At 45.4% G+C, this 14,078-nt stretch overlaps 1 protein-coding gene across 2 annotated transcripts in view; it reads left to right on the forward strand.

Annotated features, from left to right (window-relative positions):
* Positions 1 to 14,078, forward strand: part of LOC118096134 (WD repeat- and FYVE domain-containing protein 4) — a 158,507-nt gene that overhangs the window by 53,161 nt on the left and 91,268 nt on the right. For both annotated transcript variants that reach the window (XR_015949956.1, XM_060275113.2), the window contains exons 23-30: positions 117 to 286; positions 1,971 to 2,096; positions 3,625 to 3,786; positions 4,341 to 4,523; positions 6,145 to 6,265; positions 7,647 to 7,804; positions 10,783 to 11,012; positions 13,228 to 13,322. Coding sequence is in view for 1 of the 2 variants with exons in the window: in XM_060275113.2 (XP_060131096.2) it covers positions 117 to 286; positions 1,971 to 2,096; positions 3,625 to 3,786; positions 4,341 to 4,523; positions 6,145 to 6,265; positions 7,647 to 7,804; positions 10,783 to 11,012; positions 13,228 to 13,322 (1,245 nt within the window). In the remaining variant the exon portion in view is untranslated. The remainder of the gene's footprint in view (positions 1 to 116; positions 287 to 1,970; positions 2,097 to 3,624; positions 3,787 to 4,340; positions 4,524 to 6,144; positions 6,266 to 7,646; positions 7,805 to 10,782; positions 11,013 to 13,227; positions 13,323 to 14,078) is intronic.

Here is a 14,078-nt window from a genome sequence, read left to right on the forward strand (position 1 = left end):
TGATACGGGGGACCGCCGGGAAATGGTATGAAAAAACGGGGGGTTTCCCGGGGAAAACGGGGTACTTGGCAGCTATGGGAGAGCGTTATTTTTCTTGTTGTTATTATTTGATTTAGATAATTTAAAGAGCTGCCCCCATACCCCTGAGTACAACCCATACCTGCTGCCTGGATTTGCAGAGCTCAAAACATTCCTGAGCAAGTTCGTTCATGTCCCTGAGATCTACTTCCTTCTGTCAGGACTGTTTTTGGCCACCCCAGTGTTTGAGCCACCAGATGAAACCAAGGTAGGTTCTTGAAAAGTAACATTTCTCAAAATGGGAAAATTTATGGAAAAGAGATTCAAATTTTACGCCAAATTACGATCTAAAGGAAAATTTATTGAAGATGCAAAATAGATGGCATTTAGCCAAAATGGCTAAAATTTACCCAGGGACCAGTTATTTATGTTGGAGATGCAATAAAGAAATTGGCTCATATATCCATATGTGGTGGAATTGCAACAAAATCAGGGTGTTTTGGGAGGTGATTTATAAAGAGCTAAAGAAAATTCTGAAATGTTCATTCAAGAAATGCCCCGAATTATTTCTTTTAGGAATGATACCTGACAATATCAAACCTAATGATAGATGTTGTATAAATTATGCTGTAGCTGCTGCAAGATTATTGATTGCAAAAATTTGGAAGGCCACAAATGTTCCAAGCAAAGAAGAATGGCAACAAAAATTATTTAATTATTATAATCTGTCGATAAAATATGAAGAAATTAAAGGAATAAAATTAGAAGAATAAAAAAAAATGGAAACCATTCACAGATTATATAAAGGACAAATTAGAGAAACCAAATCTCATATCAGATATTTAAAGGTTCTATGTAGAAATAATGATGTAGAAATAACAAAACTGATAGAATATGAAGAATTGATAGAATATAAAGAATTGATAGAATTTAAAGAATTTAAAGAAAATAAATGCAATATAAGAGTAAGGTATAAGAGTAAGGTATGTAAAAAAAATAGAACACATATGGGAAAAAAGGGGATAAGCTTAGAAAAGTTTGAGAAGTCGACAGGGAAGAGGGAGGGAATAGAGCGGGGAAGGAGGGAGGTGTGGGAAGGGAAAATAAGACAACTGTAACAACAATGTTATGGCTGTATATTTTTATTTGATTGTAATTATTGCCTTTCGAAAACAATAAAGTTTATTTTATTTTATTTTTAAAAAAAGAAAAGTAACATTTCTCCATATTAGATGAAAAACGGACCTGTCTGATAATTATGCCAGAATGTTGATCTCACTAATTTCAGGACATCAGTCAATGCTGTGTGTATATTCTGCACAAAAGCAATTTTGTAGTTCTACGTATGGTTGCATCAAGATTATTTTGGTGTGATCTGCATAAGTCTAGCCCTGCTCAGTAAAACGTTACACAGAGAAGGCTCTTAATAAAGCCAATCATGGAGGGTTTTTTGCAGTAATTAATGTGCAATGTGGAAATGCAAGGAGGGAGAGAAGACATGAATAAACTGGAGGAATTGACAGCCATGACCAAGTGAGCAAAGCACAGTGTTCTGCACAGCAGTGTTAGTACTTAACAGACTGCTTTTCTCCAAGCGGTCCTAGGGTGGATTTCAAAAAATGTCACAATTAAAGCAAGTACAATTTACATAAAAATAATAGAACCAAACCACCAATAACAGCAGCAAAACAGCAGCGCATAGCAATGCAATTTCAAAAACCTTGTTGATGTTGGTTTCGATTTGGAAGCACGACGAGGTGATTTGGAACTTCAGAATGTAATGAGAATTTTGGAAGCATCCCTATTATAAAATTCGAGACTTCCTCCATACTCACTACCCCGTATGTCAAAACTTAGCAGTTTGGTTGTTGGGTGGAGGAATATGTAGCTGTCGCGTTTAGACACAGAAGCAAGTCGTCCTCCTGTAGATTCACAGTAAACCCTTCTTTCAGGCAGATTTGGACTCAATGTTACAATGGTTGTTGTACAACCACTGTAAGGATGCTGTGGCCAGAGTTGGGCTGTGCCCGGAAGGAGCGGTTCTGCTGCTCGAGATGGTGAAGTCCATAGTGAAACAGGTGAGCGCTGTACTTACCTTCCAAGTCCCGGACTGCAGAATCCGGGTCCGGCAGCTGTGTGACACCGGAAGTTGCGTCGGCGTAACTTCCGGTGTCGCCCTGCCCACCTATGGGCACAAAAATGGCCGCTGCCGACACCGAAAGTTGCGTCTACGCACATCCAGTCATGCGTAGATGCAACTTTTGAAGCCGGCGACGGCCATTTTTTGTGCCCATAGAAGGGCAAATCAGGGGGGGAAATGGCCGCCGGCAGGAGAAAATAACGGAGAAAAACGGGAGATGAAGTGATACGGGGGACCACCAGGAAAAGGTAAGTAAAAACTGGGGTTTCCCGGGGAAAACGGGGTACTTGGCAGCTATGGCGCTGTACTGGGAATGTTGCAGGCTAGAATTGGTTAGGTTGGGGGGGGGAGGTGCTTGAGGGCAAAACACCCATGCTGTAGTGGGGAGGGGAAGACTGCCAAATGGTTGACATTCGGGAGTCAGGCAAAGTGAAGTTACCTTTGAAGGTGACCCAGAAACTACAATTAATTCAGAATGTGGCAGCTAGACTTGTGACTGGGAGTGGCCGCCGAGACCATATAACACCAGTCCTGAAAGACCTACATTGGCTCCCAGTACGTTTCCAAGCACAATTCAAAGTGTCGGTGCTGACCTTTAAAGCCCTAAATGGCCCAGTATACCTGAAGGAGCGTCTCCACCCCGATCATTCTGCCCGGAAACTGAGGTCCAGCTCCGAGGGCCTTGTGGCGCTTCCCTCCCTGTGAGTTGTGAGATTACAGAGAACCAGGCAGAGGGCCTTCTCAGTAGTGGCTCCCGCCCTGTGGAACGCCCTCCCGTGAGATGTCAAGGAAATAAAAACTACCTGACTTTTAGAAGACATCTGAAGGCAGCCCTGTTTAGGGAAGTTTTTAATGTTTGATGTCTTATTGTGTTTTTAATATTCTGTTGGAAGTCACACAGGAGTTGTTATTATTATGGAGTAATCACCAGAACAAGAAGCGTGAAATCCTAGCAACTTTGCCGCACTTGTCGGGGGAGTTGGTCCAAAAATATCTGGAGGATCACATGCTTCCCCATCCCTGATCTAAACTGATCCTAGCATGAGCACATGACTGGCTCAAACGGAAACAGGTAGAAATTGGCACAGGGTGGATGAAAACTGCCACTGCCATAAGTTGGACGTGACCAAGAAGCCGCCATGTTAGTTAAAGCAGGAATGGGGAACTGTATCTTGGCCAGAGGGCCAGGTCAAAAAGCGTCCAACCCTCCATTGGTCACTTTGATTGTCAATCATGTGATGTGACTTTGCAAAAATGACCCCGGAGGCAGGTGTTTGAAGTTTTGCAATGCTTGATGTTTTCATTTGTTGGAAGTTGCCCAGAGTGGCTGGGGCAACCCAGTCAGATGGGTGGCATATTAATATTAATAATAATTAATAATAAGGCCTGCAACAGAGACTTCTCACGCTGGGTTAAAGGCTTCTTGAATCTGTATGTTAACAGATAAATCCTATGTTTGTATCCAGGCTCCAGCAGATACAGAAGATTCTTGGGAGATCACTTACCCAGGGCACACTATGCAGTTCATCTACCTCGTATATCACAAATACTCCGAGGATCCCCTTTGGTACAACTCTGACTTCCTCCAAGCCTTGGCCCTGGTCATCTTTCCCTCTGCAATATCTCAGGTATAAACTTATTGTGCTGATTCTGTCCCTCAGAAGACAGCGACGTAGCGGCTGTTGACATGAGCAATAATCACGTATCTGTGCCCTTAAGTGCAGGATTGTTTTGTTTGCTAAACATATGGCCAGAGTGAGGGTCACGATCCTAGCATGGGCCCCCCTCCACTAGGATCCAAGTCTGGATCATGCCCTTCCCATCGAAATCCATCTCTGTGTGTCTTTTTCTGTTAGAAACTGATGACACTTTTCTTTTGATAGGACTTTAATGTATAACAGTTTTTCATTTCTGTTGCTGCTAGTTTTTAATGTATGCAGTGCTTAGCCTCAGATCTGCTAAAATATTAAATAAAAGTATCCAATTGTTAATGATATAATGCATTGTACTGACTATGACTAAGACTATTATTATTATTATTATTATTATTATTATTATTATTATTATTATTATTATTTTCTGCACCACCCTTTTCTATGAGAAGTCAAGAATGAATGCCACTACCCAGTCCAAAATACTGTTTGAAGAATGTCACTTGCTGCTCCTTTTTCTCTTTCCGCAGGGCAGGATTTCACCTTCCGACAGCCTGGTGACTGACTCTGACAGTAAGAAAAATGATGCCTTTTCCGCTTCCCTGCACCCTGCTAGGAAACAAGTGTGGGACTTCCTACGCCTCCTCCTGATGGAAAAAATGCTCGTTTTCTCTGCTGAGAGACAGTGGCACCCCTTGGAGTTACTTCTTGAGGTCAGATCCATATGACAAAAATAGCATCCATCCCTTGATGCTGTGTTCTTTGTAGGATGACAAGGGGTTAAAGGGGAGGAGGGGGGAGTTGTTTGGAGTAGAATCCCATGGGATGCTGGAATCCACGGCTAATAATAATCATCAATTTATTATTTGTACCCTGCCTATCTGACTGGGCTTCCCATAATGCTTCCAGCATTATGAAAACCTAATAAAACATGAAACATTAAAAAAGAAAACCTTCCCTAAACAGGGCTACCTTCAGATGTCTTCTAAAAGTTAGATAGCTGTTTATTTCCTTGACATCTGATGGGAGGGCGCTCCACAGGGCAGGCGCCACTACTGAGAAGGCCCTCTGCCTGGTTCCTTGTAACCTCACTTCTCACAGTGAGGGAACTGCCAGAAGGCCCTCGGAGCAAGATCTTATTGTCCGGGTTGAAGTGTAGACTAGCCAACGGTCTGTAGTGTTCCTGTCTGATGGTCAAGTGGGGCAGGTCCCTGTCAGTAGCAGTATTACTTTATAATAATAATATTGGGAGGCTCCCAACAGAATATTAAAAACACAATAAAACATCAAACATTAAACATTTCCTGATATAGGGCTGCCTTCAGATGTCTTCTAAAAGTCAGGTAGTTTTTATTTCCTTGACATCTTTCCCACCCTCAAATATATTTATTAGTTTTATAAAACTGATATATATATATATATATATATATATATATATATAGAGAGAGAGAGAGAGAGAGAGAGAGAGAGAGAGAACATGAAAAATACAACAATACAAGAATACAAAAAAATCACATAAAACACAAAAATGCAAAATACAAAAAGGAAAAGGAAAAAAGAAAGAAAAACAACCTTATTTATCATTCATATGTCCTGACATTGTTGGCTTCCTCAAGTCCCTCCTTGCTGCATTTCATTGCATATCATCCTTATTAATTTCTATATCATACTTCAATCATCTTATTTTTTACCTTAACTAACAAATTTCACCTCTTATTAATTCCTTAACAACATTTCAATTCTTATTTAGCGCTTATATCTAAATCTTAATATACTACAATACCTCTACAAATCCTCCTCTACAAAATCCCTATACTTCCAAATCTTATATTGAACATTTCCAATATTGCAATTATTTCTTAAATAAACTTTGAATTTCTTCCAATCTTCTTCCACCAACTCTTCTCTCTGAGCACGACATCTGATTGGAGGGCTTTCCACAGGGCGGGTGCCACTGCCGAGAAGGCCCTCTGCCTGGTTCCCTCGCAGGGAGGGAAGCGCCAGAAGGCCCTCAGAGCTGCACCTCAGTGTCTGGGCTGAACGATGGGGGTGGAAACGCTCCTTCAGGTATACTGGGCTTCTAACCAGCAGAGCCCTGAAGTGCAGTAGACAGGAAAAGGGGTGCTTCAAGCTCCCCCACCATTTCCCCCCTGCTCTTTTCACATGAACTGGGGCTCCATCCACAAACATGCAATGTAAAGTCTGCCGAATGGGCTTGAAGATTCGTCGTTAAAAGTTCATTGGAGACTCCTGGCTGGTAACAGGATTTCTCTTTAGGGTCTGGCTTACCGGTGTTTCCTGCAGATGCTGATGATTGCTGTTATTGCTGTGCAGGCTTCAGAAGAGAACGCCACCGCTGAGCAGAAGAGGTGCTTCCAGACAGAGCTATTACTGTCCATCATAGATATCTTCTACATAATTGGCCAAGATGATGGGGAGGCATCAAACACACAAGGTGAGTGTGACAAGTAGCTAGGTCTACTCCATATATGGGAAGAAAGAAGGTAGGAAGACTATGGGTCACTGGCCAACATCAAGTGGACCAGAACCAGACCAGCTGGTGGTGCAAGGAGTCTTCCGGGACTCAGTAGACTTGGGACTCAGCTACATTAGTAAAATAAAATTTAAAAAGCGTTTTAAATGCATTATAACACTGTGACGCCAGATGGCGCTGTGGAGTTCCTTCTTTCGGCGATGTGATTTCCCACATGTTTTCCTGAAACATTTTTTGGATGTGTCTAGATCCAGCCTTGGTCTGGTCCAGCAAGACATTTCTTATGTTCTTTGAAGCAAGAGTGCTCATGATCACTCAACATATATTACCAATATCCTGTCTATAAAAAAGGTGCTTAGCGCTTTTGCCCTGTAAATGTAAAATGTATAGAGAGGGAGCACAGAAAAAGTGCATTTGAGTGACATTTCCCCCCTCTAGAACTCAGGATAGTCCAATGAATGACAGGCTGAAGATTTAGGACAGACATAAGGAAGTGCTACTTCACAAAATATTCATGGGATTTGTTTTCACCAGATGTGGCAATGACTACTGTATGGATTAGGAATGAGCAAAGTCAATATTTCTGGGCTGTGTCATTTTCACGTGGGTTCATATATCCGTTCTGTCACATTTCCTCATTAACCTGTGAATTATTATTATTTTTATACAGAAAATATGTACGATAGTTTGTATCCATCGTGTGTTTTAAAATGTGTTTCCTCACAAAACGCATACGGTATTTAAATTGGCATTTTATCTCAGTGCATGAATTTCTAAATGTATCGTAACCCAAGATGCATATTTAAAAAATACGTTTTGGATATATTTTCTGAGCTGAATTTAAAAGCACTTGAACTTATAATTGTAATTCAGCCTCTAACAAACAAACAAACAAACAAATGACTTTCTCCTTGCCACCCATGGGTATTGCCAGATTTTGTCTGGCAATACTTTTTTTTTTTGTGGGGTGAGGATTCCAGCATGGTGGATGGAGGTTATTTGCAGAGTCCCACTATTCAAATCATTAACCTAGCACGATATAATTTTTGTCTAGCAAAGCCATTGGGAGCAAATGGTCTAGAAGAGGTTTCTTTTTAGACCCTGGCTAGCATGGCCATAGGACCTATGCCATAGGGAAACATCCCTTAACACAGGGAGTCATGTAAGAAGCGCAAGTTCCCAGTTGCCAATGAGCAGCTTGCGTCTGGGGGATGAGTTTGGCTCTTTAATGATCTAACACTCCTGGGTACATCAGCAAGATAAACTTGCTGTTTTCCACACCCTTGTCCGCTTTTCTATCCACTATGTTACAGAAATGGAAACCCTCTTTTCTACCTTGCAGGGAACGGTGATGCCAAAAATGTTTCGGAGTCGGCCGTGCCTTCATTTCTCGTGAACATTTCCTATTTTACCCAGAAGCTGGTAGAGAAGCTTTATGCAGGAATGTTTGCCGCTGACCCTAGAAAAGTGATTCTTTTCCTTGCAGAGCAAGTGATCGTGGTAAGGGGCTACTTTGCTTACTTTCCAATGCAGTTCTAAAGAATGCAGAATATTATCCCGGAACTTCGTTCTATCAAATTTAATTTCCATGGGAGGAGTTTTGACAGCTCTCTGATTATATTCTGGTGCAGTCTATTTGTACGGGGGAAACAGTGATTGTTTACAGAAACTCCCGCACAAGAGAGGTGATGCACACCCAATTATGCATCTTACCAAAATCAGTGGGGCAGAAAGACAACAGCTTTCTGCTGTCCCATATCATAAACAGTGAAGTGGCTAGCATACCTGCCAAGTTCCGGACTGAGAAATAAGGGACTGGACCGGAAGTAGCAGACTGGAAGTAGCGCTGCCGCCATTTTGGAACTGGGCAAAGCGGCATCAAAAGTCGCTTCTGAGCATGTTCCGCCCAGTTCCAAAATGGCCGCCGCGCCAGAATAAACCGGGGAAAAACAAAAAAATCAGTTTTTTCGGCTGGGAACAGCTGGAAAAACGGGGGTTTCCCGGGGAATACAGGAGACTTGGCAGCTATGGTGGCTAGACCACATTCCACATTTCTGTTTACACTCTTTTGCAAATCAAATGCATGCCCGGCTTCTACCTGTGACTCTTAAAAAGCAAAAATGAAGCGAGGATAGGTTTTAGGCATCCTTTCTTCTAGCTCAGGGGTCAGCAAACTTTTTCAGCAGGGAGCTGGTCCACTGTCCCTCAGACCTTGTGGGGGGCCACCTAATTTTGAAAAATAATAATAAAAATTCCTATGCCCCGCATATAACCCAGATATGCATTTTAAATCAAAGGATACATTCTACTCATGTAAAAACACCCTGATTCCTGGACCATCCGCGGGCCGGATTTAGAAGGCGATTGGGCCGGATCCAGCCCCTGGGCCTTAGTTTGCCTACTCATGTTGTAGCTGGTTCAGCTTACTCTCAGGTATGGAGTACTGATGTGATAGCTATCTTCAAACATCTGAAGGGTTGTCACACGGAAGATGGAGCAAGCTTGTTTCCCTCACTGCTCCAGAGTGTAGCACCCAAATAAGTTGATTCAAATTACAAGAAAGGAGATTCTGACTCGACATTATGAAGAACTTTCTGACAGCAAGAGCTGTTCAACAGTGGAATGGACTACCTCAGAAGGTATCCATCTTCAGAGGTCTTTAAACAGAGGCTGGATGGCCACCTGTCGTGGATTTTTTAAAAGCTGTGGTGATGGTATTGCAGGGGGTTGGAAAAGATGGCCCTTCATGTATCTTCCAACTCAGTCTATTATTCTTACGAGGGCTTCATGGTGACAAATAATGGGCAGGCATGTCTCCACTGTATGCAGTTTCACCCAAGTCTCTGTCCCCTCCCCACAAGTCCTTAAATACCCTTTTCAAGATGGGTGTGAGCAGTGCTTTTTTTCCTTTAAAAAATGTTTAGGGGTACTCTCGTTTTGACTCAAGATAATCACCATTTTTTAGTTCAAATCGGGAAAAATAAATACAGTAAATGGATGAAACTGAATAATAATAATAATAATAATAATAATAATAATAATAATAATAATAATAATTTATTATTTATACCCCGCCCATCTGGCTGGGTTTCCCCAGCCACTCTGGGCGGCTTCCAACAGAAAAATGAAATAAAACAATGAAACATTAAAAGCCTCCCTAAACAGGGCTGCCTTCAGATGTCTTCTCAAAATCTGGTAGCTGTTTTTCTCTTTGACATCTGATGGAAGGGCGTTCCACAGGACAGGCGCCACCACCGAGAAGGCCCTCTGCCTGGTTCCCTGCAACTTGGCTTCTCGCAACGAGGGAACCGTCAGAAGGCCCTCGGTACTGGACCTCAGTGTCCGGGCTGAACGATGGGGGTGGAGACGCTCCTTCAGGTATACTGGACCAAAGCCATTTAGGGCTTTAAAGGTCAGCACCAACACTTTGAATTGTGCTCAGAAACGTACTGGGAGCCAATGTAGATCTTTCAAGACCGGTGTTACGTGGTTTCGGCGGCCGCTCCCAGTCACCAGTCTAGCTGCCGCATTCTGGATTAGTTGTAGTTCCCGGGTCACCTTCAAAGGTAGCCCCATGTAGAGCGCATTGCAGTAGTCCAAGCGGGAGATAACCAGAGCATGCACCACTCTGGCTAGACAGCCTGCAGGCAGGTAGGGTCTCAGTCTGTGTACCAGATGGAGCTGATAGACAGCTGCCCTGGACACAGAATTGACCTGCGCCTCCATGGACAGCTGTGAGTCCAGAATGACTCCCAGGCTGCGCACCTGGTCCTTCAGGGGCACAGTTACCCCATTCAGGACCAGGGAGTCCTCCACCGTGCTAGATTTTAACTCCTGCTTCACACATTAAACACTTGCTTCCGTCTGAGACTCGGGAAACACAGTGACAGGAAATAAGGCCGCCATCGGGGGTAGCAATGGAACTGACGAATCACCGTGCTAGAGAAGAAATTTTTAGTTTCTTCTCCCATTCGATTCACAAAATAGGGGTATGGCTACCCCCAGAAAAAAAGCACTGGGTGTGAGAGACACTCCGGTCCTGAACAAGCAAAACACAAGTCATTGAGTGATAAACAAGGAGCAAACAAATCTACATGATGATGAAGTTGTTTGACAACCTAGAGGAACATGCCTGCTTCCACCTTGAACAAGAAGGCATTTTCAGTAACAAGTCAAAGGCTATTGGACTTATTTTTTGGGCTCCATGCAAAAAGGGGTCCTCTATGTACTAAGGCCAGAATCTTAGATGCTGGAACTAGATCCAAAGGAAAGTTGGCTTTATGGCAGGCATGGCCAAACTTGACACTCCAGATGTTTTGGGACTACAACTCCCATCATCCCTAGCTAACAGGACCAGTGGTCAGGGATGATGGGAATTGTAGTTCCAAAAACATCTGGAGGGCCCAGTTTGGCCATGCCTGCTTTATGCTCAGACCCTGATCTGCTGCATTCTGATGCTTCACATTTTCTTCTGCCAGGTCACAGAAAAGGGTTTTCTCCACAAGGAAGCCGTCCTAAGCATTCTGTACAGCAGCTTGAACCGAGCCATTCTATTCTACCTATCTACTTCCCTTCCCGATCAGCAGAGGCTGCTCAGTGTCCTTCAGACTCTACAGCAGCAGTGGGACGTCATCTTTGCAACGCACAACTCTAGCTTGGACTTCACCATCTGCCTTCTGTATTGCCTGTTGCAACTCAGGCCCATGAGGTAGCAGAGCCGTCTTTCCCATAGAGCTTAGTGGGGCGTCACGCCAGGGTGCCGGCCTCTCAGGGGCGCCCCAGCAAGTGGGGGAGCTCTGTAGCTTTGCCGGTGGCCTCCCCTTTCCCTGCACGCCCGCCAGCTCCGCCCTGCCAACCATAAGGCTGGCAGGCATGCAGCTTCCCTCCCAAGCCTCCTCGGGAGGAGAGCGATCCCCGTAGAGGCTTAGGATGGAAGCTGCGCCCCACCAAGCATATGGCTGGCGGGCGCGTCGCTTCCCTCCCAAGCCTCTGCGGGGATCGCTCTCCTCCCAAGGAGGCTTGGGAGGGGCGCGACTTCACTCCCAAGCCTCTGTGGGGATCGCTATCCCGCAGCAGCCTGGGGGAGAGTTCCCCCGATGGCTGGCAATGTGCAGCTATGGCTACCCCAACACTGCATGGTAATTTGGGGGGCGCTGGGTGGATATTTGCACCCCGGTGCCGCATCTGCTAAAGACGGCCCTGTGAGGTAGTATTCCTTATACTCTTTTGATAAACCTTGTTAGCGGCTTCCGCTGGAGGACAGGCGAGAGAGTGGAAATTCTGCTGTCTCTTCCTTTCAAAGGCGAGGTGTGCCAGACCTGGCTATGGGGACACACATGCCTTAGTCACATCCAGACTGGATTATTGCAGTGTGCTCTTGCAGAATATCTGGGAACTTCAGATGGCTGAAAATACATGTGACGGCAAGGGTGCTGATTGGTGCCCACCCTTGTGACACCCAGGGCGTCCCCGTCCCCCCCCCCATCTGGAGCTCACAGGAGCTTGGCCCCAGCACCTCTCAGGTGGGAGCCATTGCCATGAACAAGGGAGAAGTTCGTGGTGAGCTCTGGAACCTCTCTTTCTAGAAAAATAGCATTGGTATATTACAATGGGCTCGTCCAGATTTCCTTTTGTGCCGCATTTCTAGGCCATAGCTGCCAAGTTTTCCCTTTTCTCGCGAGGAAGCCTATTCAGCATAAGGGAAAATCCCTTTAAAAAAGGGATAACTTGGCAGCTATGTTCTAAGCACAGGTCTGGGCTTTAAGCTCCATGTCCAAGCACTTGCTTTCCCCCCCTTATTTGTCCAATCGCTTCCCCCAGGAAAACCTGCATTTTACAGCTGAATCAAAGCAAACAGCAATTGGGTTTGCCAGCGATTGCTATTTGCTCTGGTTCAGCGGAAAAATGTAGGTTTCCCCAGGGAAAGTGCCAGGACCAAAAAAACCACAAACCCACTCATATACAGAGCTTTAAACCGTGGACTTGTGACTGGTAAGGAAGTATGAATGAGCCCAGCGACTGTACTGGTTACCAGGCACCATCCAAGGTGCTGGTGCTTATCTTTAAAACCCGAGATGGCTTGTGCCTCAGGAGCCCTTAGGAGCTGGGGAACTCCTTGCCACTTGACCGCCTGGGCTGAGTTTTTTAGACTGATCCCTATTTTTAAGCTGTTTGACCCACTGCTCTCGCCTCTGTTTTTATTTTACAGTGCAGTGGCTGTTTCCTAATTTCATTTACATTTCTCTTGTTGTAGCTGTTGCAACCTGCCTGGAGTACTGGGCTGCCGTAGAAGGGCAGGATAATATGTGTCAGGAGCAGGTCAGCAATAAATCACACGGCATCAGTGCAGTTAACCCTTTATTGGAGGAAATAAGGTTGGCCGTGCCATAGCAAGGTCAAGCAAAGGAACACGTGTTAGCCAGATAGAGAGGGAGGGTGGGAGATGCAACAAAGAAGTGGATGCTAAGGCAAGCCATGGGCCTTCCTTATGTGCCCAGAGAGCAGGCTGAACCCTCCCCCTTGGCAGTGGCCTGCCCCCATGCCCACTCACGATTGGCCAATTGAGTGACTAGGCAGGATCCACTTCGTGGGCAGCATGTTCAGACTAGGGACCTCCTTTGCTGCCCGGGAAGCGGCCCAAGGGGTCTCCCTCACTGGATCGCGGAGGACGGAGGGTGTGCCTGCCCCGAATGGCATGCGCCAAGAGAGCATGGAAGAAAGGTTAGCGTGCAAAAGCCCTTATACAGTTCTATGGCATAGACTGTGCATGGTTTTGCTCAGCCTGTCCCACAAAGAACCAACTCTGTGATGTTTTGCATGTGTTCCTCCGCTGATCTGTGATCTGGTTGGTCCCTCCCCCCGCCCTCAATAACTGTAACCAAACGTTCATTCAGTCATGCCATGCCTCTCTCTGTTTACTGCAGCGATCCAGAAAACTACGAAGCAAAGCAGAGAGCAATGTCTTATTCCCGTATTTTCCTGGAGGGGAGGATGGATGATAACTCTGCTTTAAAGAATGGTAATGTATACCACGGCTGGCACTGTGGTCTAAACCACTGAGCCTAGGGCTTGCCGATCGGAAGGTCGGCGGTTCGAATCCCCGCGACGGGGTGAGTTTTCGTTGCTCGGTCCCTGCTCCTGCCCACCTAGCAGTTCAGAAGCACGTCAAGTGCAAATAGATAAATAGGTACCCCTCCGGCGGGAAGGTAAACGGCATTTCCGTGCGCTGCTCTGGTTCACCAGAAGCAGCTTAGTCATGCTGGCCACATGACTTGGAAGCTGTACGCCGCTCCCACGGCCAGTAAAGCGAGATGAGCGCCGCGGCCCCAGAGTTGTCCGCGACTGGACCTAATGGCCAGGGGTCCCTTTACCTTTTTAATGCATACAAATAATAGGGATTCTCTTAGGGTAGCACTGTGTTACACTGTGTTCCTCCGAAAGCTTGCCACACTATGACAATGAATGCTCACACCTTCCCTTGTGTCTGCTCCTTGCGGGACCGCGCAGAGCATCTCAGGCTATGTGGGACTCACCAGCTGGTTGGGCTGCCCCCCTCCCTGTGCTCGTCATTGGGGGTTCCCACCAAACCCCAGTTAACCTATCCGCACTGTTGGGAGGCAGGGCCAGTTGCATAAATTGGAGCTGATTTGTCTGGAAGCTCAGCCAAGCTGATAGCAATAGTTGTCCTAAGCCCCAGTTCTAGAAGCATAGCTGCCAAGTACCCCGTTTCCCCCGGGAAATCCCGTTTTTTACTTACCTTTTCCGGGGGTCCCCC

This window comes from Zootoca vivipara, chromosome 5 (assembly GCF_965207765.1).
Source record: "Zootoca vivipara chromosome 5, rZooViv2.hap1.1, whole genome shotgun sequence".
Lineage (NCBI taxonomy): Eukaryota > Metazoa > Chordata > Lepidosauria > Squamata > Lacertidae > Zootoca > Zootoca vivipara.